Source organism: Bos indicus, chromosome 24 (assembly GCF_029378745.1).
Source record: "Bos indicus isolate NIAB-ARS_2022 breed Sahiwal x Tharparkar chromosome 24, NIAB-ARS_B.indTharparkar_mat_pri_1.0, whole genome shotgun sequence".
Classification (NCBI taxonomy): domain Eukaryota; kingdom Metazoa; phylum Chordata; class Mammalia; order Artiodactyla; family Bovidae; genus Bos; species Bos indicus.
Window position 1 is genome coordinate 41,087,389 of NC_091783.1, and position 27,544 is coordinate 41,114,932.

Sequence of the window (27,544 nt, forward strand, 5' to 3'; positions counted from 1 at the left end):
TATCTAGAACAGAGCAGGATAAAGAGAAATGGAAGTGGCCAACACAGAATACTCGACCCCATGGATCAGTTTATGCTGCACAGTGTTACCCAGGGTCCACTGTCCATGGAAAACTGTGACCAGACCTCATTTGTGAGTCAATAAGCAGGACATGCTCGTTCAGCTGCTCTCAGCTCCCATGTTACATGGATCCTAGGCATGATGATAAACACATTGACCTTACTGAACTGACCTTTTTTCCCCCTAATTTTCAACTGGTGGCAATATTTTTAAAATGTTATTCAGTTGAGCCAGGTCGTTCTGATATTCAGGGTGTCATTTCAGTAAATGCTTGCAGGTTTGGGGAAAGGAAATGACTGGAAAAGGAACAGGAAGGAAATGCAGTCTGTGTTATTGCATAAATAAACCTGAATTACACATTTCTATTACCCGTTTTGCATATAATTTATATTTTCATTTTCCCTCACCCCCCCAAAGAGTTAATCTTCAAGAAGCTATTGATATCAGATTCTATTCTTTTTAAAATTTTTAATTGAAGGGTAATTGCTTTACCCTTTTGTGGTTTTCTGTCATATATCAATAAGAATCAGCCATAGGTACACCCATGTCCCCTCCCTCCTGGACCTATCTCCCATCTCCCTCCCCATCCCACCCTTCAGCCTGTCACAGAGCCCCTGTTTGAGCTCCCTGAGTCATACAGCAAATTCCCATTGGCTATCTATTTTACACATGGTATTGTAAATTTCTCTGTTACTGTTTCCAAACATCACCCCTTCTCCCTCTTCTCCTCCCCCTCTATTCTTTTTTGAAAAGAGAAAATAGATGGCTTTGACCAAAAATTGCAAATCAAGTTAAAGTTACTATTAAGTGTTCCCAATGTTCATCGCAGCACTGTTTATAATAGCCAGGACATGGAAGCAACCTAGATGTCCATCAGCAGATGAATGGATAAGAAAGCTGTGGTACATATACACAATGGAGTATTACTCAGCCATTAAAAAGAATACATTTGAATCAGTTCTAATGAGGTGGATGAAACTGGAGCCTATTATACAGAGTGAAGTAAGCCAGAAGGAGAAACACCAATACAGTATACTAACGCATATATATGGAATTTAGAAAGATGGTAACGATAACCCTGTATACGAGACAGCAAAAGAGACACTGATGTATAGAACAGGCTTATGGACTCTGTGGGAGAGGGAGAGGGTGGGAAGATTTGGGAGAATGGCATTGAAACATGTGAAATGTCATGTATGAAACGAGATGCCAGTCCAGGTGCAATGCACGATGCTGGATGCTTGGGGCTGGTGCACTGGGACGACCCAGAGGGATGGTATGGGGAGGGAGGAGGGAGGAGGGTTCAGGATGGGGAACACATGAGAAATAAAAAAATAAATAAATAAATAAAAATTTTTAAAAAAGTGTTACAAAATGAACACTATTCTAAGCCTTTGACATGACGAGAAACACCAACTTTAAAGGATTAGCAGAAGCAACAAGGAAATAGATCAGGACTTTTCTCCCCTCATCTCTCCTCTTCACCCAACATTCTGCTATCTAGTTGGATAGTGAAAGTGTTAGTCACTCAGTCATGTCCGACTCTTTGTGACCCCATGGACTGTAGCTCACCAGGCTCCTCTGTCCATGGAATTCTCCAGGCAAGAAATACTGGAATGGGTAGCCTTTCCCTTCTCCAGGGGATCTTCCCAACCCAGGGATCGAACCCAGGTCTCCTCCAGTGCAGGTGGATTCTTTACCATCTGAGCCACCATGCAAGTCCATCTAGTTGGATAACCTTTCAATATTTTATGCTGATAAGGAACAGAATAAGTAGGTAAGAAGAATGGACTTACAACTAAAGGCTTAATCTTGAAAAGAATTAGGACACACATTTTAAAGCCAATCTCACACCTGCAGCAGGCTTATCCTCAACCTCTTTAAAGTTAGAAAATGCCAAAACCATTTCATCGCATTTGAACTTTTATGTTTAACAAAGTCCATAAAAGATGTTCAGATGTTCTTTCCTAGGTTATACTTCAAGGGCTATTCTGTATAAACGCAGATTTCTTATTCTCCTTCTAAGAGGCTTAGAGTTTTGTTGTAGGAAAGCCTAGCATCAATTAAATTCTAAATCTCATTCCATAAGAAAGTTTGGATATAATGATGTCACATTTTTGGCAGATTAATCCTCACAATGGATTGTGCTTTCATATTGCAAATGCTGCAGAAAAGTTTTGTGTTACTTTAAATTCCAGAATAGTGGTGGAAGAAGGCTGGCAATGGTGTGACTGATAAACAAAAGGAATATGATTAATACATTAAAAAGATAATAGAATTTTAATTCAGCTCACTAAGCTAGAAACTTCTATTTGGTTTACCATCCTTGAGAATTTCCCTTTTTTCCCAATCATCCTTTTAGGAGAAGCATTCAAACAGTGAGATTTTCAAAGCTGCTTTTTAGCTAACACTTGTGATGGGAAAGTTCTTATGAAAATCATCAGTGGGGATGATGTTATTTGTACAAAAGAAAAACATATCAGTCATCGAGTTCTGTTGAGGTACTGTTGACCTGGCTGTCAATACCATGTTAATTTCCAACCGGGGGCCAGCAGCGTGTGGCCACTGGGCAAGAAAAGGGACTTGGCCATTTTTCATTAGCGCCTGGACTTTGATAGAGGGGGATAGAAAAGAGCTGCCTGACCTTTCAGTTCTTAAATTATTAAAGAGCAAATAGATTTGAGGTCTGGATGCTTGCAAATCTAATTTGTCTTTGGAGCAAGGATGAAAAGACATTCTGGGTTTGAAATTGCTCTGGTCTACTTATTTCTTCCTTTAATATATCTGAAGATGAGTAGATGGTGGCTATTTAAGAAGTAATATTTCTGGAGTAGAGTGTTTGGCCTAACATGCCGACTGGCTAAAATCAAGCCCATTAAATAATCATTTAGTCCTTGAATTTTCATATGATCCTCATAAACTTGCTCATTGGAAAAATTAATTTTTTTTCATTCATATTCCCTTAGATGGCATTTCAATTCCAAAACGAACCTGTCTTTCTCTTGTTGTTGTTGTTTAGTCACTAAGTCATGTCCGACTCTTTGAGACTCCACAGAATGTAGCCCACCAGGCTCCTCTGTCTATGGGATTCTCCAGGCAAGAAAACTGGGGTGGATTGCCATTCCCTTCTCCAGAGGATATTCCCAACCCATGGATCAAACCCGTGTCTCCTATATTGGCAGGTGGATTCTTTACTGCTTAGCCACCTGGGAAGCCTTAGGGAGTGTCAAATATATTGTTCAAGTTAAAACAGGGCAGTGCCTGGCACATACTAGGGGCTCAAAAAATGTTTGTTGAATTAATAAAATAGTAGCATTGGGGAAAACCAGCAAAGGTGGGAGGTGGAAACAGATGAAAAGTGAGAAGTGGCGGTGATGGAAGAGGGGGGAGAAGAAACAGAGATGCAACTTCTGATTCCCTCCAGTTCTTGTTTATTTGTGGGTCGTACAGCATAGACTTGCAATCTAACCAGCATTATCTTATCACAGAACTTCTCCTTAGTAATTTCCTCCTCTCTCTGTCCTTGTATATTTAGGAAATGAATCCAAAATAGGCTTAGTATTAGATTTTAGCAAAGCAAAGCATTTTATTAGCAATCATCAGTATATTTCCTCCCTATATATTACATATAAGGTACATAAAGTAGAAATTACTTCTGGATTATGTTATGTTTTCAATACTTCATGGCCCACTTCATTCTAAGTCTCACAAGATACAGAAATGACTGTCTCGCCTGATGGTCAGGAGACCACGTCAACTATTACTTAACTATGTGCCCCAAAGAGAATGGGCACTTCACCTCTGAACCTCAGTTTTCTCCTCAGTAAAACCCGAAAATAAAACCGACATGTGCAAGGCACCTGGGGTAGTATTTCCTGTATGAAATAATTTCTACAATTTTTTTCTTTGCATAAATCTTCATATATCTACATTATCTATTATAGTATACTAGACTTCCAAGAAGTTGTTTTTAAAGTGGAATTTGGAACATCATGTCATATATCAAATAAATTGGAAAAGATTTCTAATAGAAGAAAGCCAATGTTAAAAGTTATTTAATGGAGAATGTCTTTGCAAAGCAATGAATTATTTTTTGATTTGTCCATCTTGCAAGAGTAGTCCTTGTATGCTGAATAAAAAATATAAAATGTACCTTGGAGATGCATCTGATTGTCTCATTTCATCAGAAAAAATAAGATCCAAAGACATTAATTTAGAAGCCAAGTTTTAGCAGAATTAGGAGTAGAGCTTAAATGGTGCGCATGCCAGTGTCGGCCACCCCAACATCAGGCCCTGCAGAAGAGTCACAGTTTCTCAGTGATGTTTGCACTTCTCTGACTGAAGCCTTGAGAGTTGCACATTGTCCTTATGTTACATTCTGTTGGTTGCATGCCATTATCAAGGTTAGCCAATCCCATACTTGGTGGAGAAGTGTCCAAGAACTTGGCAGATGTATTATAATTGCCACATCTGACTGTAGATGTAAGAAGTCAAAGAGAAGGGGGTGTGAAGTCAAAGTCCCCTTTCACCTCTGTCTGTGTTCCTTGTCCCTGACCCCTATAGAAAGGTCCTCCCTAACTTCTTCCTTCCAGGTTGCATCCATCCTGCAGGTGAGAACACCACAGGGTTTGGTGGAACATCCTGCAGAAACGGTAAAAAGTCTTGAGGTTAGAAAGAGCCCTATTTTCTTTTCTGAGTTTACCTCCCTGTTCAGAAAGCCCCTTATCATTACACTATAATCCTGGACCCCCTGCCTAGTGAGCAGTCTCATGTTCTACAACCATCAATTTTTATTAAAACAGAATTACAAACTGAATGGCTACTGCATGGCATGGCCGTAATAGAATGTGCTAAGTGGTTATACTTCAAGAAACAGGAGATTCACCAGGTGCAGATCCAAAGTTCACAGGGACAGGAGCATAGAGAGAGACCTCCCCTCGCTGACTCCAGCTGGTGGGGGTGGAAAGCACCTCCCTCCTGTTCTGTTTCCCCAGCTTAAACGAGTGTCCATGCTGAGCAACCCCAGAATTACAGACTTGTGCTCGGGGAGTCGTGGTGCTTTTCTGATAAAGTAAGAAAAAGATACATCTCCTTGTCAGAAGAACTTGCAATCTAATCTGGATTCAGTTTTTCAAAACTGCTGCCAAGGTTTCTCTGTATTAGAATCATTTTTTTTCTCCAGCCGAACTGCACAGAAGTTCATCATTCTAGTAAATGTATGCCTCTCAGTAAAGAAATCCATCCCTTCAAGGTCTCTCCCATTCTCCTAAGGCTAATTCAAATTTCACAAACGTTGAAAGGGGGTGTGGAGAGAAAGGTGGGTAGGAACCAGGAGACCCAGTCCTCCCAGGGGACATCTGAACTTACAGCATCTTCTGAGGATACTCAGCCCCATCTTATCTTTATATGTAATTCAAATACCCTGTTCATAATTTCCTCTTAGAAACTGCTTTTGACTCCAAGTTGTTGGCTTTTGAAATGCAAATGCCTTTTTTTTCTGCATTCCTAACGTCCTGTCTTTCCACTGACTGAATACAGTGAATGCAAAGGAATATAAGAAAATATGGGTTCCTTTTTATGGCTGAGTAATATTCCCTTGTGTATATGTACCACAACTTCTTTATCCATTCATCTGTTGATGGACATCTAGGTTGCTCCCATGTCCTAACTATTGTAAACAGTGCTGCAGTGAACATTGGAGTGCATGTGTCTTCTTCAATTAGTTTAATATATGTGGAATGTAGAAAGATGGTGCTGATGAACCTATCTGCAGGGCAGCAGTGGAGATGCAGACATAGAGAGCAGACTTGTGGACACAGTGGAGGAATGAGAGGGTGGGATGAATTGAGAGAGTAGCATGGAAACATGTACATTACCATGTGTAAAATAGATAGCCAGTGCAAATTTGCTGTATGACACAGGGAGCTCAAATCTGGTGCTCTGTGATAACCTAGAGGGGCAGGATTGGGTGGGAGATGGGAGGGAGGTTCAAGAAGGAAGGGACATATGTATACCTATGGCTGATTCATGTTGATGTATGGCGGAAACCAAAACAATATTGTAAAGCAATTATCCTCCAATTAAAAATAGATTAAAAAAATATATATATATGGAAGTTACACCTTGGTTAGCCTGAATCATCACACCTTGTATCTTGTGACCTGGTAAAAATTCACAGGTGTTCATACAGATGTCACTGAAGAAAATATTATGTTACCTTTTTCAATGAACTTACAGCTAATATAGTTTCATTGATTGGTTGAACCAAGTTCATTTTCTACAAATTCATCTTCGATACTGTATAAGAGGAACATTGTCTTGGTGTTCTGCTCACATCAACAGCAGAAATTGCTATATAAAAATGTTTTAACTATGGTGAATTTTCTTTCCTTCCAGAAATTGTCTTATTCGGGGTTAGAGAGCTCTGTGGAAGAACTCTAAGCACTTCCTGTCTCTTTCACGGAGCAAGTGTGGAGTCCATGTCCACTAGGCACTAAGCCCTTATTACTGACTCTGTCCAGTTTGCTGTTTATCTGGGGTGTCCTATGGGTCCGTGCAGTTGAACAAAAGGGATTCGGCTCTGTTTTCCTAAGCCGTCACTGAGAATACTCTCTTTTTTTCTAGTGTCTACCAAATAGTGGTTGAGGAAGAGCGTCCTCGAAGAACGAAAAAGACCACAGAAATCTTAAAATGCTACCCGGTGCCCATCCACTTCCAGAACGCCTCCATACTGAATTCCCAGTACTACTTCGCTGCAGAATTCCCAGCCAACAGCCTCCAAGCGGCTCAGCCCTTTACTATTGGTGATAATAAGACTTACAACGGGTACTGGAACACCCCTCTCCTTCCCCATAAAAGCTACAGAATTTACTTCCAAGCAGCTAGTAGAGCCAATGGGGTAAGTTTTATAAATGGCTGTTTGCTTAGGCTGTTCAGGATTATTAATGCGAACACAGTCAAATCACATATTGTAGTCGTAAGAAGGGAAGTCATGCTTTTGTGTGTTTTTACTTGGAATAAATGTGTTTTATTCTCTCTTTTTAAAAATTATTTTCACCTGGAGAAATTCCTAGGAAAAAACAAATATATTCGTACATGGTTTCAGTAGGAAGAATATATTGTCAATGGGATGGTTTTTATTTTCAGTTTTTACTCGTTACCAAAAGTTGGCTAGTAATTCTGCTTAGCTTACCATTTTACAGGAAAACAGCACAGCTCCAGCACGTACATTCAGCTCATTTACAATTTTGTGAGATTCACAACATCTGTCTTTTCAGCATATTCTGTCCCATTTCTTTGGTGCCACAAGAGTTTATGCTTCTTATAGCTGGGACTAAATTAGTTATCTTTTTTTTTTTTTTTTTTCTTTCCTAAGAGAAAACAGCTTTAGAAAGATAAGATGAAAACAAACTACAAACTATCAAAGTTGTTTTTGAATTTTTCTTCCCTTTCCTGTTTAGACCAACCCAGAGCTCTCACGAGACAAGAAAGTCTCCTTAGAGAAAAGGGTGACTTTTTCAGACTCAACAGTGGTTTTTCCGACTACCTTTGGCCAGTGAGAATCAGGGAGACAGGTTTTCCCCACAAGTGTTTGCACAGGGAGTCAGTGAGGGGTCTGGAGAAGGGAGTTTGGGGCCCCCCACCAGGCGAAGCCAGTTCTGTGCATAGCTGCTACCCACCGCCTGCTGACAGATGCCCACAAGCACCACCACCAGCATCCCTGGAGCCAGAAAATGTATCAGAGGTAATCACATGTGCTTAATGCCACACTTGGAACAATGAGACCTCCCCTTATCTGTGTTTAAGAAGAACTGCAGAGATTTTATTGGTTTCACAGAAAACATGAATAGTGATTTTTCTCCCCTCTTTATTTAACACAGGAAACCAAAATAGACTGTGTCCGAGTGGCCACAAAAGGTAGGTTGAAACTGTGGGTTGTTCTGGTTTCTGTCCTCTCCAATTTTAGATGGTATTTCAAAACTTCTTGAAATGTTCACGTCGCTGAAAGAAGTGTGTTGGACATGTGTGTGTCCCCATGTGTGTACTAGGATTGTATGGCGGTGAACTATGTTTCATGTAGATTTTTTTTTCAAACAAGAAGTCATATTGCTGTGTTTCAAAGCAGTTTTCAGTGGTTATCTTTTTAAAAATTCTATTAAAATAGAATTACTTTTTATATGATCGCCTATCTGTGTTTTAAACCGTAGTACCCTACCTAGTAATACTGTGTTTAGTGAACCTCAGATGCAGGACAGTAAATTACCTCCTGCTGTTTTAAAGCAATTTGTTGTTTAGTCGCTAAGTTGTGTCCGACTCTTTTGCAACCCCATGGGCTGTAGCCTGCCAGGCTCCTCTGTCCATGGGATTCTCCAGGCAAGAATACTAGAGTGGGCTGCCATTCCCTTCTCCAGGATACCTTTCCAACCAAAGGATGAAACCAAAGTGTCCTGCATTGGCAGGCAGAGTCTTTAATGTTGAGCCACCAGGGAAGCCCTTTAAAGCAATTATCTAGTTATAATCTGTAAAACACAGTCTGCTTGGGCTCTTTTCACTGGTGACGTGTGTCTCTCTCAACCCAGGGACCAGGAGATGTTACTGTGGACCTTCTGTTTCCCAGGCCTGGTTATAATCCTGAAAAAATGTGATCAAGGAAGAGATGTAGATTAGAGTCAATCAGCATAAGCTCTGCACCTCCTAAAGAAGAGACTGCAGGGGTGTGTGTGTGTGTATACATGCTGTGACCTCATCTTGTCAACCTTGCAGTGTGCTTTTAACCATCCCGTGGAAGTGTATAAATACCTTTAGAAATGTCCAAAGCTACATGAGAACAAGGCAGCATGCATTAACACTTGTAGTTAAATACACTCTTTCAAATCATTAGACAGGACATGAGGACAATGAGCAAGTGCTGTGAGGCTGAATTTAGAAAGGATGGCAGAAAGCCCCAGGTTTCGTCAGATCACAGGGACTGCCTTGATGACTTCTGTTGGATGAAAACACCTTGTTGTTTTTGTCGTTTGGCGTTCAGGCCACAGAGTTTAAATAGATTACAGGTGCCCATCGGCATTTTCAAAATTCTCATGTCCTGAAGATACATGACCTCTTTATCCCGTTGACTTGACAGATATTCTTGATTTCCATTTATGTGTTAGGCCTTGTGGGATGTACTTAGCTCATTTATATTTTGTTTGTCCTCATGGGCTCATAGCTCAATTTCCAAGAATCTCCTTATATTGATTTTAAAATTCTCAATTCTTTATATTATATTGTACTTGATTAAGAGCCTTTATTTGTAGGGCTAAATTACTTTTTAAAAAATGGAGCTACAGACATTGATGTGTTTTCTAAATTGTAATTCACTTTTAACTATTAATTATTACAGTATGATAAGGCCTTTGAGTGAGGTGTTGACCATCTTAGGCCTCCAGATCATGACCCATGCTCAGATTGCTTTATTGAATTCTGAAAACCCAGTTCCAGAATGCCTAATTTATAATGCCTTGCCTTTCATGTCACAGCTGAAAGTTAAAATTGCTTTCATATGCATGTTCTCATTTATTTCTTCTAAATTACTGTGAAAACAGAGACACAAATTGCTATTTTTCTGAGATGAAAAAAATGCATATTTGGGGAGACGAATTGACCTGCCATTGACACTCATCTAATAATCTGTGGGTCAAGGCTTGATCCCAAGTGTTTGGACTCCTACACCAGTTTCCCTGTATCTCCTGGCTTTCACCCAGCAGATCCTCTGGCCACTCACGCTTTTTGCAGTGTATGAGTATCTGTCCTCATTTTTACTAAAACTGAGTCAGTGCCCAGTTGACTCAAAACAACAAAATATCTGCTATCTTGTTCATTTGCATAGTTAGGTAATTATATAAATAACACACTAGTAAACATGGAAATCTGATGTTTGCTGTTTTCACAATAGATTGAATTAGATGGTGATTTGGATGGTTTTCTTCCATCATCAACTAGATTTAATCAATATTGTAATTTGTTTTTCAATTCACCAAAGGATGATTAAGCAATCGGATGACCTGATTGACTAAATATTTCCCCGCTCAGATTTTCTGAGTCAGTTTGCAAACATTTACACAGCAACAAACTCTATTCTATCAAATAAACTTGGGGAGAAAGAGGGAAATAGATTCTAATATTCATTGCACCCCATTGTTATTCCTGCTCATAAAATCATCACCAAGGAGGGAACCTTGGGAAGTGCACTCCTTGTGGGTGAAACTACAGTGTTTGATACTATTTTACTTCATTAATTTCTACAGTTACAGATTCAGCAACCTTCCTTTACTGCACCGTCTAATGTTTCCTCATCTTTATAATCAGATAATTTTTTCTGATTGATACTAAAATTGATTTTGCAATGAAGGAAGCTATTCCGTCTTGACCAGTCAAAACAGAAACAGGCAGGTCTGATAATGTTACTGACACCATATCGTAAAGATGTTTGAAATTTAAAAGAGTTCAGATGTCTTGACTGTTCCTGCCACATATTGCTGACAGTATAGTGGCTTAACTGAATTTTCAGACACTAAACCACTATCCTAAGCAGCATTTTGAATTTACAAAGATTTCAGTGTTCTCATGAAACAACTGTTGACATGTATCTTTATAGAGCAAGTATGGAAGTAGATTTTTTTTCCACAAGGAACTAATTTGTAATTTCAAACACAGATATGTCTCTTAAAGATGTGTTTCATGATAATTTGAAATTTAATGTAGTGATTATTTTAATCATATTTCAAGGGTATGTTTTGGTACTAGTTATCTCAAATATAAAGCCTCGTAAAAATTGGACACAGGAAAATACCTAAGATGTGTTATTACATGTCTTTATATATTGAAGAATCAACAGCATTTTTATGTATCCTCCTTTAATGTATATATCTAATTTCCTCATAAGTATATGTAGCTTTATTTTGATTATTAGCTATAGGCAAACTCTTTCCAGAATATTCTGTCTCTTACATTAAAAAGACATTGTATGATGACACTATATTAATACTTGATGTTTGAGGGTTAGTCTCCCAATTCATAGAATTCTTTTTAATCTTTATGGTAGAATACATAGAAATTTTCCTAGTTTTTATTTTTTATTTTTAATCACATTCACATGTTTATAGTTGAATTCTTTTTAAGACCACTTGATCCAACTGTGTCTTAGGAATCAGTGTACATCCCTTATGGCTGCCTTATAGTAACTAGTAGGGTGGAAACTCCTTTCTGCTAATTTTGGAAGACTTTGTTGATAATTCTAAACTGAGAGGATACACTTAAAAGTAAAAATCTGTTTTGTTAGTCGGTTAGAATTTTTGTCTTAAATGAGGTATAGTCATTCCAACTGATACAATAATTAGTTTAAACTGTATACTTTGCCTTAATCTCCCATAAAATAATGTTTTCCATGACATAATGCCAGCTATGTTTCTCCTTGACAATATATACATTTGGAAACTTGTTATACTTTTTATTTTTTTAATTTTATTTTATTTTTTAACTTTACAATATTGTATTGGTTTTGCCATATATCAAAATGAATCTGCCACAGGTATACATGTGTTCCCCATCCTGAACCCTCCTCCCTCCTCCCTCCCCATACCATCCCTCTGGGTCATCCCGGTGCACCAGCCCCAAGCATCCAGAGGACATACATAGACTGTAAGTGAGGAGACAGAAAAAGATACTTCATGCAAACAGAAATGACAAGAGAGTGGGAGGGTCGCAGTGCTCATATCAGACAAAATAGACTTTGAAACAAAGTCTATAAAGAAAGATAAAGAGGGATATGTATAATGATTAAAGTATCAATACAGGAAGAGGATATTATAGTTGTCAACTTATAGGCCCCTAATATAGAAGCACCTAAATACATAAAACATATACTAGCAGACATAAAGGGAGAAATTGACGGGAATAAAACAATAGTAGGAGACTTTAACACCCCATTCAAATCAATGCACAAATCTTCCAGAAAGAGAATTGATGAGGCAATAGAGATCCTAAATGATACAATAGGACAGTTAGACTTAATCGATATCTTCAGGAAATATCCGGAAAACCAGAGTACAGAGTACACATTCTTTTCAAGTGCACATGGAACATGCTGTAAGATTGAGCATGTTCAAGGACTCAAAACAAGCCTCAGCAAATTTAAGAGGATGAAAAATATTTGAGGGCCTATTGTATCAGGCAGAGTGTAATCTAAAAGACTTCTAAGTATAGATGTATATCCAAGTATAAATGTATCACTTTTTAAATTTTGAAGATTTTGAGTTAATAAACATTTGGAGGTTTTTGTTTGTTTTTGGTGTTTGGGGGAGGGTGTCATTTGTCTTCCTGTCCTTGCTGTGATTTGAATAACAGCAGTATAGCTAGAAATCAAGACAAAAACTGCATGAAAACATATGCTGAATTCTTTCCAAAAGTATTATAGTAGACAGATATAAACCCTAAAGAAAAAGAAAACAAAACCATTATTTTAATGTCATATTTTAAAGGTGAATTTTCTGTGCACAAATGCTTCACTGTTTCTAAGTGTAGTCTTTCACTTACATTTGTATGGCAATGTGCTTTGCTGGGAGACCTTCAGGAAACTTTGAAGGATTTCTATTGTCCTGATACAATTTCTAACTATATTCAGAAATGTGAATGTTTCTTTTTTTAATCACTAGGCTCTTTGAGAAGTTCCTCTAGACTGTTTTTCTGTTCACTGTTTTGTTCAAAGAAATGCCATCCTTTCTAGGCCACAGTGCTTACAGAATGAAAGTACAGTGAAAAGAAGAACTGAAAAGAATGTCTGTCGAGATGTAAAGCTAATTAAGATTCCTTTTAATTACTCATATTCAACACGCGAGAAAACAAATTATATAGCAAGGCTGCTCATGTATGCTAATCTGCTAGCATTTAGCTATGGATTTAGAAATAGAAACGTAAATATGATACACATTTGCTGCTCTGTGTTTTACAGAGAAAATATTTCCTTTTCTCAGTCTGAAACAGTCTTCATAATGCATGTCTTGAGTGTATGAAGGGTCCCGAGAAGTTCCTAAGAAAAAGAAACCTGTTTATAGCTTTGTTCAACCCCAACGTTTCTAACTTTATTTGACCCAAACTCACTTCTCAAGGAACCCTGGAGTTACATAGAACGTAGTTTGGTGGCTGCTGATTCATCAAATTCCAGAAGACTCCACCACCAGTAACTGACACACCGGTGTGCTGCTTAGTGTGCTGTGTGCACCTCTGTCCCTAAAGGAGACCCTAGGTTTATCAGCACCAGATGCCATCTTTAAGGCACCGGGATTTAGCAGTATTCTCTTCTGTAGTGCATTCTTTTGGTATTTAAGACATAGTACAGCCAGTTTTCCTGTAAAGAGTAGCCGGTAAATATCTTAGGCTTCCTGACCAACCCACAGCACCTCCATTTCAGCCCCTCAGCCCTGCCTCTGATGTGCATGAGCAACCACCATCATGGGTGAACAAGGAACATGGCCTTGTGCCAATAAAACTTTATTTGCAAAGGCAAGCAGTGGGCTGGCTTACCCCTGCTGCTGCTGCTGCTGCTGCTGCTAAATTGCTTCAGTCGTGTCCAACTCTGTGCGACCCCAGAGACAGCAGCCCACCAGGCTCCCCCGTCCCTGGGAGTCTCCAGGCAAGAACACTGGAGTGGGTTGCCATTTCCTTCTCCAATGCATGAAAGTGAAAAGTGAAAGTGAAGTCGCTCAGTTGTGTCCGACTCCTAGCGACCCCATGGACTGCAGCCTACCAGGCTCTTCCGTCCATGGGATTTTCCAGGCAAGAGTACTGGAGTAGGGTGCCATTGCCTTCTCCAGGGCTTACCCCTATTTTATAGTAATTTGTAATAAAATCAAGAGATCCCTTGTAACTAAGAATAATCGTCACAAAGGAACATTTTACAAAGCAGAACATAATCAGATAGAAAATCCTGAACTTTTCCATTTGAGTTTTGAGTCACAGGTTTCAGCTTACCTTCCTTTGAGTTGTGAATGCATGGCTGCCTGACATAGGTCAAAAATCTTTTTGTTCATTATCATTTACCAATTTCAGTATCGGACAGATGTTCAGTTTTTATGGATACAATATAATTTTTCTTAGAAGTAGAGTGGGTCAGATTTTCCTGTAGTTAATGGAAAACCTCACAGGAATGTTGGTTGAACACCAGTATCTATGACCAAGCAAGTGTTCTGTGTATAAACTTGGAATTGGTACCAACTTTTTCACAAGTCTTAGAAATATCATTTTACTATTTGCAATTCATTACATCAGTACACAAAATCTCAGGCTGTGTCAAACCAAAAAGAAAATTTCTTTGTAATACTTTGAGAGTTCTCCCTTCTCTGACCAAACTGTTAAGTTTATTCATATCACTGAGCAACACTAAAAAGTTTTCATTAATAACATGTGAAAGACGATGATACCACTTTTAAAGCCAGTGGCTGCTGCTGTTTGGTTATAAGGAGAAGCACTAGTTGAAGGGTGCAGAGGGATATTTCAAATATTATGCACTGGCAGTTTTGGGTTTAATTGTCTGCAGATGGTAGATGATCTATGTCCCTTACTCATTGCCACATTTCTAACAGCACCCGGGCTGTTCCGTGTAAATTAGTAATCATTCATGTAAGCCTGTCCTTAATTCTCCAATATTTTTTCTTTGCATCATTTTCCAGCTGTATCATGTTAGAACTGACGTTTTAATTTTCTTTATTTTTTTTTCAATATCTATGTGTCATAAATGTTAACCATTTAAACTCAGCTGCTGAGCTGTTTAGGCAAACTGAGCAGCCCGCCTGCTCTGCTTCAAGGCTCTTAATCACACCTCTGGTCACATGTTAACCATGATAACTAGAGCAAAGGCAATGATTAGTCTTTTTGTTTTCAACTGGTGTTTTGAGATGCATTTTTTTTCTTTCCCTGCATGCGACAAAATAAACTTCCTAAATGGAAATGCTCTACACAAAATTTAGTGATCAGAGAAATTTCTCAACATAAAAATGTTTTTAGTGAAGGAAGATAGTATTCTCCACAAAGGGGATTTTAGCAAGAAGAGCAAATATTGTGATTTAAGCAGAAGAATTTTAAATAACCTAATACATTTTGAAAGCTGCAAGTTTGGATCATCAGAATTTGCAATGAATCTTTCTACCCTCTACTCAGTAGCAGTTAAAGACACTATTCAGTCTAGCTCTTTCTTTAGAGTTAATGTTTTTACTTTTTGTTTTTATTTTCTCCTATAGTCAATTTAACCAGAATCTCAGCCCAAGCTTGCAACTATATAGAAAGCTAACTGCCTGATGAAAGCCTGTCTAAGGGAAATGAATTCAGAACATTCAACAGCTCGCTGCGGTTGTTTTCTCTTTTCCTTCTCTTTTTGTTGTTGAAAGAAAGTTGAGACGATGTGATATGCGGATGGAGATTCTCCTTGCTAGCCTAGCTTCAGTCTGGCTTTTTCTTCCCTCATGCATGCTGACCTGGGGATCTTCCTTTGCCATAGCTGCGATAATCGTGACTCAGCTTACGACACCTCATATTCGCATCGCCCCTGCCGCAGGCGACGACCAGCTGACAGGTCAGACGTTCAAGTACAGACGAGTCATCTTGCCCATCTCCTGCTCATTTTTCTCAGCTTTGTCTCCCCTCTGCATCTCCTCCTTCGCTTTAAGGCTTGTTGACAGTGTCTCCGACTCTCGGTGCCGACGTGTGCCCGCGTTGATGCCATGGTGTGCTCATTGTTCTGTGTGCACTTGTGTCCCCTGCATCCAGCACAGCCCCGCCGCATGACCTCATTGTCTGTCTGTCTGTCTGTCGGTATGCTCCTCTCTAGCTTAACGTTATACAGAATGAAATTTGTTGGATTTGCCATGGCAGTGCCATCAAAGTCGATCTCTATCAAAACACATAAAGGTGTTTCCCCAGTTATCCACGTTAATCTAGAAAGGCGTCAAGATTTGAGCATGAGAGGTCTGTTTTCACCTTGCAGGGTCTAGTTTGCACACATTTAGCAATCCACAGGCTCGTCTGCCTTCATTAAATGAAGCCACTCGAAACTGTTTGGGTGACGCTGTTCAGACGGCTTTTTGAGTTCCCACCAGTAGAGCAGAGTCGATTGCATTCCTTACAGAGCCTTGTTTCAAAGCACACTGTTTATAGACAGCAGAGACAAATCTGCAAGTCAAATGCACTGAATAATTTATGGAAGTTTTTAAAAAATTGAATGGCTGAGAGTTGCATAATTGAACTGCATGCTTCTTTATACCAGGAAGAGTTAGCTTGTCCATCCCTCTAAAGGTGTGTGGACAAACACATAAACTCACATAGGAAAGGAATCCGGTAGATTCCTGCACATCAAAGGTGAGTAGTTAGAGCATGCCAGAAGACCAGCTTTGGTCCTGCAAGATAAGCACACCATCATCAAGATTTCTAACACCATCACGTGGGCAGGACTCTAAGTGTGCTTTCAGAGCATCACCAGTGTGGGAGTTCATTGCATGAGTTGTAGGCATGATGCAAGCCGAGTAAGAAACACAGCTGCTCTCCGTAGGATTTCCCACTCCTGCAACTGTTTCATGTGTATGAAATTAAGGAATATACCCTACCATTCAGGGGGAAAAAAAGTAAAGCTTAACTCATACTAAGAATTTTTGATGGAGGTTTAAAGTCTTCTGTGAGCTTAGTATTTTGGAAAATCAAGCAGCTGAGACTCAGGAAAACTATAGACTGCTTTTTAAAGAAATGTAGGATAATTTTACTTCTTTCCCTGCTGTAATTCCATACATGTTTTCAGGCCTCTGTTTTTAGAGCCTAAAAGCTGTAAACTTGTTAGCAGTTCTGCTGCCCTGGCTTTCAAGTTTCTTTTAAGCGGATTTCTTTTACTGCGTGAAGTTCTGATGGTCACAGATACGCTCTTATCCTGAATCTGTGACATGTTCCTCCCAACAGTAAATTTCCTTAGGGGATCATGTCTTTTCTTATATAGATCTTCTCCTCCGAAAACCTTTACATGTCAGGCCTGGCCCATGGTTCTCTGCATAGGGTTCAGTGTCCATCACCTGGAAGGTAATCTGGGCTCTTCAGCAAGTCTGACCTCCCCATTGTCCGAGTTGGCACCAGTCCCTGGCCAGCAAACATTAAAAACAAGTCAGCCCCACCATTGTAAAACCAATACCTGTAGGAAATACAGTTAAATAACCCTTTTTGAGATTTTCCCTAAAGCCGCTACCTTTGAGTTTAGCCCATTGTTTACTAGGAATGAAGTAAGAGACATTTTGAATATCATGTTCTTTCTAAAACTTGCATGATTAAGAAGACACCTCATTAATCAGCCTCTTTCACGAGGCTTTCAGATCCAGGGCACCTTACTATTTTGGAACTAGTCTGCAGGGGAAACAGATGTAGCTGAAGTATAATGGTAGCCATTCTTTTAAGGGCTGCAGGTGATCGCCAGCGTTTACTTTGGTTTATTAGGGATGAAAATGGCAGAGTGTTAGAATAAGCCCCCCAAACTAGTGCAAAACTACTCTTGTCATTTTTTTATAGTAGTTCCTGCTGCTGTTGGTGATGGTTCCTCTTACCCAGATAAATTCAGGCTCAATTAATTTTTTTCCTTTTTCCATTTGCATCAGCCCATCCATTGGATAGCAAGTAGCTTGTGTTCTCTGTCGTTTTTAATAGATTTATTCATGAGTTGTACTGCAAGCTTGAGAGCTCATTCATTCAATCACTGATCGACATTAATCGAGCACCTTCTGTGTGCCAAGTCAAGGGAGGGCACTGACTCCCACAAATACATTTACTTTCTAGGGTTGCCCAGACTCTTGGCATCAGACACATTTGCACACGTGACACCAAAACCTACACACACATGCTTTTATGGATGAAAAATGACTCTCACGCTTGTTGCACAGTTGAGAAGAGACAACAGCTTTGTAGCAATGGGGGAAAGGACATGAATTTCCAAGTCTTTCTTGTGGTATTGAGTTGCTTAGGAAATGGTCCATGGGGCTCTTCTGAATCTTTCACATCTCTGACGCAGTGTTTACCAGATCAATGCAGGCCCTTCCAGAAGTCAGCGGGAAATCACAAGGGATGCATTCTGAATGATGTCTTCAGCAGTTTTCTGGTCTGTTTTGTTTTAATTGTGCTGATGTTTCGCTGCTACAAATGCTGTCAGATGCTGTAGGTAGAGGAAACAGTGATAAGACAGTGAGTCTTCCACAGCCTGGATCCCGGGATGTAATCCATGCTGGCTTGGTCCATCCCGGTGTATATAGTATGCCCCCTTCCTTCTCTGCACAGAGAACATAAGCAACCCACTGACCTCCATGTCAGACACAACCAAATAGCCCATGAGAGTTAGCTGGTTTAATTCACTAAATGAATGGAGCTCAGATGCAGGATGCTGGTCTGGCATCGCGCTGGGACTGTTTCATAAACATTTTTGACTCAATCAACTGTAAGAATACATCACCACCAGTATACACACAGACACAGACATTTAACTGAAGCAAAAGATTTAGAAATCGTTCTACCAGTGCCGCTCCCTGGATAAGCTGCACTCTGACCTGTTCTATTCTGTCCTATCTTATTCTGTTTCATCTTTATTAAAAAAAAATTTAGTTGCTACCTACTAAGCTGATTTCATTTCCCACTAATGGGTTATAACACACAGTTTAAAAAAAAAAAAAAAACAATGCTTTACTAAACCACTATAGTTAGGGAATTGTGAAAGGGAACAGAATATATAATTGGAATAAAGGTCCTGTCTTACCTCAAAATTTATGCTCTAATGAGAGCACACAGAGAAAATTCTAGAAATTGGAAATGCTTCTGCTTTCTACTTGGTTCTCTTAGTTCCTTTATTAATTGTCTGTAATATAGAACTGCTTTGGGAAGAAAGTAACAACTACACATGCTAGATATTTCTCTTTAAGATTTTTTTTTACTTTACTTTATAAATAACTCTAGGCTGTTTATTTTATATTAATATATTTCTGTTTAGGATTTAAAACCCTGGTCAGCTCTGAGATGCTGTGGAGAATGAGTTCCTTCAACAAATACTTCTTATCATCTGTTTTGTTTAAGCCCTACATCTTAAAATGATAAGATCCATATAGTAGAGTGTTTATAAACAAAGTGACTTCTGGGATTTGAGTACAATTGAGATATGTCAGACCATGGAGAATTACTTGCTAGATATAATTAGTACTAAATATAATAGAGAACTAGCCAACAGTTATTTCTACATAAAATTTGAAGTTTTTGAAAAAGGTACATGTACCAGATGCCTGTACTGTCAAAGATAAACACAGCCCAACATCAGCCAAAGTCGTGAAAACAGATTTTATTCAGTAATTACTAACTTGTAAGGGACTGAGCTGAGCTCCAGTCTGACTTGCTCAGAGGTGACTGGGACTTTACAAGGAAAATGAGAGAGTGGGGAGCAGGTGATGGGGACTCAGTAGGGTCAGGGAGATGAAACGTTGGTCCATGTGACACCATCCGGCACTATCTGACTGGCGTCTGTCAGACTTCTGTCATCGCACAGAAGCTGGGAGCTGGGACCCTGTCCTCAGGGGTCTCTGGAATCCAAAGTCAGTTCTTCGGGCAGCCTTGAGTTTCTGTGGTGGGCACTTTGAGGGGCCTAGAGTTCCCAAGGGATGCAGCCTTGAGCTGTTAGAAATTATGTTCGCCTTTGTTCACGTCTCTGTGGGCCCAGGTGGGGTCCTGGTGGGAAGAGACTCAGAGGAGCCTCCTGGGGTCTCGTCCCAGACCAGCATCCTTGTTACTCCCCCTCCTTCCCAAGGGACCAGCGGTGACTCACTGGACGGGCGACACGTGGAAAAAGCCATGAGAGTGTGTGACCAGCCCCTTCTGGACATCATCCTCAGGACACACATATTCCTTGTGTCAGAGGGACTCAGAAGAGTCTGGCTAGGCTTTGGCCATGGAGAGAATCTTTGTCAGTATATCAGCAAAGCTCTCATGAAATAAGCCCCAAGGAATTTCTCTTTCTCCTTCATGTGACACTTAAAGCAGACAGAGATCTTTTTTTAATGTCACATATACCACATGGATGCTTTTCAACTGTGGTGCTGGAGAAGACTTCAGAGTCCCTTGGACAGCAAGGAGATTGAATCAGTCAATCCTAAAGGAAATCAACCCTGAATACTCATTGAAAAGACTGATGCTGAAGCTAAAGGTTCAATACTTTGGCCACCTGATGCAAAGAGCTGACTCACTGGAAAAGACCATAATGCTGGGAAAGACTGAGGGCAGAAGGAGAAGGGGGCGACAGAGGATGAGATGGTTGGATGGCATCACCGACTCAATGGACATGAGTTTGAGCAAACTCAGAGAGATAGCTGACTCAATGGACATGAGACAGAGAGATAGCTGACTCAATGGATATGAGTTTGAGCTAACTCAGGGAGATGGTGAAGGACCTGGAAGCCTGGTATGCTGCAGTCCATGGGGTCGCAGAGTCAGACACGACTGAGCAGCTGAACAACACATAACACATGGAAGCTAGTGAAGCAGGTCCCCACTGAGGAATGAAGAGGCTGCAGTGTTTGTTTATGGAGGACCTTCTGTTCTAGATCCTGGGCAGAGGTCCGACTCCACCTGTTCACTGACTCCCAAGGTAACCCCACAGCCTGCCTTCTTGGCTACTTGTCCTTCCAAGTGTTGCTGGAGAAACAGCAGGAACAGGCTGACTCATTCTAGACTCTGTACCATGACCTGGCCCTCAGTGACCGCCCCCTGCCTAAGCGGTGGCAGAAGCTCCCCGCCCCCCAACATAGCCGGCTCCCCCACTGCACCAGCCCACCGATCCCGCCGGCCCCTCCAGAGCTTGTTCTGCCTGAGAAGTCTTCTCATCCTTTAGGTCAGCCAGCCGGGACCCTGAATTTTTGGTATTTTCTCTGCTTGGCTCTTGAATCCACCTAGAAATTACTCCAGAGTTGGCCTGAAGTGTGTTCAGGATGGAGGTCCAGCTTTTTTTCAGAGAAACAAGCAGTTAGGCTGCTTTCATCATTAGATAAGCAATTACTTTCTCACAGAAAGGCCATACTGTCATATATTCAGTTCTCACCTGTAGTATAAATTTCTAATTTAGTCGCCCTTTCCATTGCAAATAAAATAGACTCATGGGTTTTCAGCCAGTTTACAAAAGCACAGTTTTAATCAGCCATTTCTTTTGGCGTGAGTCATAGAAAGGTTTCACTTTCATGTCACTATTGGAGAGAGGCCGACCCACTCACACCGGCGTTATCTGTCTTGTTCCCAGTCTCAGGCTGCGTCTGTCCACTTCTCTGCCTCAGCCCCAGCCAGTGGGTCCTTGGTGCCCTTCGTGAGCAGGAGTGGAGGAAGAGAGCAGACTGAGCCGATGTGACTAGAAGAGCTAAATGCCAGGAAGCCGATTCAGTCTGAGTTCCTGCCCTGGGTTATTGATCATCTATCATCAGCGTGAAAGCAGACGTGATAGAAACTTCAGGCACAGGCTCACATAGATCATGGAGGCACTTTGTGGACCTTTAAGATGGGGTGGTTTCCTTCAGCGTCTGGCCCCAGGTCTCCATGTGTTTTGAGCGCTATTTACTGGGGTCTTTGTATGAATCAAAACTGGCCAAGAACAAAAAGGATAATAAAGCTCAGCAATATTCAGGCCCTGAGATAAAATCTCACTATCTTCAGCTGCAGACAGTTGTACCTGGCCCTTTCAAGAGTTCAGTCATTAGACTTACAACGTGTTGTACTGGAGATAGTTACCTGTGTCTACTATGAAATAGGTGTGGAAATATTTGTATCTACTACTCCAAGGGCTGTATTTTATATCTCTTTATACTTTCCACAACCTGCCACTCAGAGCTGGGCGCTTGAAGGGCACTCAGAGACCAGCTCTCATTTTTTGATAGAATGAATTCACTTGGAAAAGATGTAATTGCCTTACAGGTATGAGCTAATTTCCACACCACTTTTTAAAAAATAACATCCCCCACAAAGGATCTCCTGTCCCTGCTGTCAGGTCTAGGACCAGGGAGGTACAGAGTGTCCCATGGGCCTCCAATGCCCAGACTCCCATCCAGCACTTTTATTTAATTCTGATAGAGGTAAGTCACAGTGTTTCAGTCTCTGAAGCCCTTGGCTGCAGGGCTGAGCATCTACCGTCAATGCTTTAGGAGAGGAGGTCCTCTCATTCATCCATCACATTGAAGAGCCTCTCACCTCCTTGGAAAGCTTGATGTATAACCAGCTCTGTGTTAAGAGATGGGAATTCAAGGAAGTGTAACGTGAACTCTTTACTTATATTTACCATCATTGTTAGGACTGACATAAGCCGTCCAGTAATTATCCCACTTCAATGAATGCACCAGTATCTTGGGCTCTTTGTAGTACAATAAGTGCATCATGAACTAAGTTAACATATACTCAGTTGTGCTCTAAAATGTAGTATCATATGATTCCAGAGACATTTTCAGTCTCAGGAGCTTCGACTTGACCTTTCGAGGGAATTTTGGGAGAAAATTAAGCAAAGAAAATGCCTCCGTTAGACTTCCTTATGAATTAAAATGCCAAACTCTTCATTAAGCTGATAATTGGAAATAGTGGCTGAATAAGACCTACCGTTTTCCAGCTAGTGAGGTGTCCTGGCTTTATTCAATTCTGTATCATTTCAGTATGGGGGATTAGCAATTCACATGCCCCGTCTTGGGCATTTCATAGTAAACAGTGACCAGGGGTATCAGTGCTGTATGTTTTGGAGGCCAATGTGAACAGTTAACGTGAGAAATTTGGTTAGAATTTCAGCATCTCTTAGAAGTGTGGCTTGAGAATTCTAAACTTTCCTTTTCAGGTAGAAGAATGTAAAGTGAATGGAGATTTTTATTCTTCCTGCAACACCAGCTGAATGCATTTTAATAGGCTGTAGTGTCACTGGTGATTTATTGCCCTTTTTTGTTCTTTTATGTGTTATATTTGTCATTTCGCTGTGGCAGTTTCATCTATAAAATGGTATAGTTACAAGAAAATGGTGAGAGGATACAGCACTGCCATGGGAGATTCTGTTCCTTCTTCCTTGTCATTTTTGTAAGCAAATACTGAGTCAAATGTCAAGCATTTGGTTTCAAACATAATATAATTTAAAGGATATATATTGCACTAAAATAGTGTTGCTTTTTCCATTTTTACTACATAAACTTTGGAATTTCTATGTAAAAGATTTTCAAAGCAAGAGAGCAATTTAATTTTTCAGTATCCTTTTGTGTTTTCTCTTTCCATCAGCAGTGTGATAAAGGAAACCAAAGCAATGCATTTAAGTGCCTTTTATTTGCTTAAGGCACAGAGCTTCCTGGCTTGAAAAGCATAAATTGGAATTTATATTTTAGGAAATCTACCTTTTAATTTTGTTATTAATCTCATGCATTATGCATATCCAAAATGAAAGCTGAAGGTAAAGGTTTGAGCTTAAACGAAAATGTTGGCAAAAGATGCGAAATACTAGGGAGAAAACAATGCTTGTAGTTTTAAAAAATAGAGATTTTGCATGAAAGATTTTATGCTAATGAGTTAAATTATTCTTGCCTTTCCTGTAAGGAATATATAATATCAATTTTATAGTAAAATTATGTTGGTTCATATTTGATGTTAGTAAACATGGAAAAGGCCTGGATATTTTAATTTATTTTTTAAATAAACTTTTTTTTTAAGAACAGTTTTAGGTCTACAGGATTATTGCAAAGATAATAAAAAGTTCCTATATACCCCACACCCAGTTTCCCTTTGGATATTTTAAAAATATTTATTAAGGCTGAAGGACAATAGCTGTTTTACCAGGTCTTTGCTTTTACCCCAATGGCTAGCATGGAACTAGGCAACATCATAATCGTTCATCGACTCTTGTTGATAGATACCAATTGTGCTACTTTCATTTTTAGCCCTTCACTTGCCTTAGAAAAACACGACCATAATTTAGAACAGAAGGCATCAAGATGAACTCCAACAGCTTCATGTCTAAGAAACCAGTGAATTCCATTGAGAATTTGTAGGCAAAGGGCCATGTCTTACTGCTGTGCTTTTTGGTTGACTTTGGACTAGTCTCTCTTACAAATAAGCTTTTTTAGAATACTGTAAAATGCTTAGTATTTGTGAGAGGTTTTTTAAAGTATTTATGGGTGTGATCCAATATATTGAGTCAGAATGGAAAAGAAGTCAGAGTTTCCCCCAATGTCTTAACAGAGCCAGATGTTGAGGCAGCAAATCCAGAAAGCTTAAAGGGTAGAGCTCAGAGAAACAGAACTCTTTTCTGGAGAGAGAATTATTGTTTTAAATACTCTGCTGACCTTGTATTGATAATCAAGGGAAAGTCCAGAAAATTGAAAAAGCTCAGTCCTTTCGATCCAAGTGCCTCATCTTGTTTACCCTTTTGTTGATATCAGTATCAAAACTTGTTCAATATCAGTGTCTCCAGAGGGCTGACAGGGACACCTGGAGCCTATGAAAAGACTGACTCCTAAAGTTCCAGCCTGTTAACCACCACCTCTGCAACAGACAGGCACACTCATGCACTGCTTTTAGAATTGTCATTATTTTCATGTAAGAGAATCTTGGGTTTGGCTTTGAATGTCTGATTCCTTCTCAAGCCATGGCTTTTCTAGCTTAGGAACCACATGTATGCATGCATGCTACGTTGCTTCGGTTGTGTCTGAATCTTTGCAACCCCGTGAACTATAACCCGCCAGGCTCCTCTGTCCATGGGATTTCCCAGGCAAGAATATTGAAATGGTATGCTATTTCCTTCTGCAGGGGATCTTCCCAACCCAGGGATTGAACTTACATCTCCTGCATTGGCAGGAAGATTCTTTACTGCTGAGCTACTGGAGAAGCCCCTAGAAGGGGGCGGTACCGGGTTCGGGAGGAAGGTACCACTTTCCTTGATAGTAAACCATTTCAAACATTGTTTGTATTAAACATCAGTATATCATGGAGGAACAGGCAACGTTTACATGCTATATTCAAAAAAATCAAGCAACAGACTTCAAAGAAATTTAAAGCCAATGATCGACCACTTAGGATAAGGCTCCTGCTTGTCCTTGCCTGCGTGACTCTTGGGGACAAATGGTGGATCATTGTAAGAGTCAGGGCTTCCCTTTGACCAGCTTGGAGGGAGCAGGGAAAGCCCTAGAGTTTAGACTCCAGGTCATCTTCTATACTTCTGAACTTCATCTTCTGAACCACCTGGCACTCTTCCTAGGGCCGTTTTCAAACATGTCAGACAGGAATCTGGGCCTCAGAGTCTCTGTCCTGGATTCAATAGGGCAGTTCTCAGGTAAAGTATGGATCCCACACACCTAATTCAGAAAGTATCTGCTTGAGATACAAGGTCATGAGTTCAGACTTCTTGGGCAAATCTCTTAAATTCCAAGTCTCAGCTTCCATGTCTATAAAACATGGAGAATACTGCTTCTTAACCCCAGTGGGGGCAGTGGGAGAATTACCCCAATGACATATATAAAGGGCCTTTCACCAGCTGAGTCAGGGCCAAGGCAGAGGAGTTGGCAGTTGCTCGTAACTTTCTGTCATGACTTTGTTACTCACTGTTGTCCTGATAAAGGATTGTTTATGCCTCCTAGGACTTTCAGAAGCCCATGGTAATTAATCCAGGCCACTGCTCTTCCCAAGCTTGAATGCAAAATTGAACTTCCCAGAAAATGAATGGCTTTCTTGATGCTAGGTAGGGTATTATTTACATGAATACCATGTGGCTGCTGGGGTCTCCAAGAGCCCCAGAGTGTGGGAGGAATCTGATTATTTTCTTATATGTCGAGACCTGTGATGAGTTCCCCCACGGGTGGTATTTCCCACTTGCCTGCCTTTGAGATATAGGTGCATCAGAATATAAGCTATATTCTCTTGCTAGTGGTGACCATGGTGATGATGCTAGTGATGAAAAAAAAAAAAAAAAATCACCACATTTTCAAAGACAGCTGCTTTATTTGAAGCTGTAATAGCCCAGAGCAGTGTCTAACCTATTCTGCACCTCCCTGTGGCCCAGAGCACGGAATAAAGCGCCAGGCTCCCCTTTGTTGTCCTGGCCACTGGGGCTCCATCGCCCCTCCTCACTGTCCTTGGTGTTGATGTGAGCACCTCTCTGTGCTCGTCCTTCAGTTACGCCGGTTCTCAAGGGAGCCCAAGATGACGCACTTTAGCAGAACTCTATCTAGAGGGATGATAGATGATCTCATTGAGTACCTTTTTTCAGACACTTGCTATGAAGTTGGAAAAATATGGAGCAGTTGGCAAGGGAAGGTGAAGCCACATAAGTTTTCTTCCACATGTTGTTTTCATTTTGAAGAGTGAGCGACTATCTCTGAGAAACATCTTTGAAAATCAGCCTGGCACCTGCCTGGGAGTTAATAAATGACATGTGTTCAACACATCTGTCAGGATCTCTGATGAGTTTTCCCATTTCCTCCAGTAAACATCCAAGCCATACATCACCCTAGCACTGTAATTGATGTTCAGTTTAATCTGTATAATGTATTATTGGTATTGCTAATGATGCAGTTATTAATTGTGGCCTATTATTAATTATAACAGTTTACTCAAGTTAGAGTTCTTGGTCAAAACACATATTAGCATACCAATTTTTGTCTGGAATTTTTGCATATGTGCTGTCCTTGTGGTGGTTTTTGTTGTTTTTTACTCAAGATTGTGTCTAACTTCATAGGAAACATGATAAAAAGTGTGTGATATTGTCACTTTGGTGGGTACTTCTTATATGTCTTTGAATAATTTCTTTAGATATTGGAGTATATTTACATACAAATATGCGCATGCACACACTACATCAGAGCGAGTTATGTGTGTTTTTTGGCCAGTTTAAAGGCTTAAAAAAAAGGGAATTTTCAGATTTCTACCTTATTTCTTCTCTGAGTAACAAAGAAGTTAGAAAATGCTTCTAAAGTAAGGTCATAGGAATGATATAAACATTTTATTAAATAAACTTACAATAACTTTAATCATAATAGCATTATCTTAGAAATTTCTCCTTTTTCGCTTTCTTAAAAGTCCCAGACCATTTTAATTACTCTCCAGCATAAATTTTGGCTCCTTTAAAGACTTCTAAAACAAATTCGACATATGATCATGAAAAATGGTCTACAGCTACTTAATCATTACAAATATTGAGCTCATAACACTTTATTGTTGACAGATACTCATTTCCTGTCTCCCTGATATGTACCCAGTTAACTTTCTCGTCATTGATGGATATATATTTCACTGCTTTGGTGCTGGAAATATAACATTTTGCCACTAGTATTTATTTTCATGCTCTTTCTTTCTAGTAATCTCATTTTATCATTGATGAAAGTTTGGTCAGTAAATTTACTGGCAAAGACTTTTATCTGTCATCAACCTCCTGAGGAACACCTCCTGTGCCTGGCTGGCTCAC

At 40.0% G+C, this 27,544-nt stretch overlaps 1 protein-coding gene across 6 annotated transcripts in view; it reads left to right on the plus strand.

Moving 5' to 3' along the window:
- PTPRM (protein tyrosine phosphatase receptor type M) overlaps positions 1-27,544 on the plus strand; it is a 666,464-nt gene that overhangs the window by 411,384 nt on the left and 227,536 nt on the right. For 4 of the 6 annotated variants that reach the window (XM_070778532.1, XM_070778534.1, XM_070778533.1 and 1 more), the window contains exons 12-14: positions 6,685-6,958; positions 7,941-7,977; positions 15,590-15,664. In XM_070778532.1, coding sequence (XP_070634633.1) covers positions 6,685-6,958; positions 7,941-7,977; positions 15,590-15,664 — 386 coding nt within the window. The remainder of the gene's footprint in view (positions 1-6,684; positions 6,959-7,940; positions 7,978-15,589; positions 15,665-27,544) is intronic. The other 2 variants (XM_070778535.1, XM_070778537.1) reach the window with 1 other exon arrangement.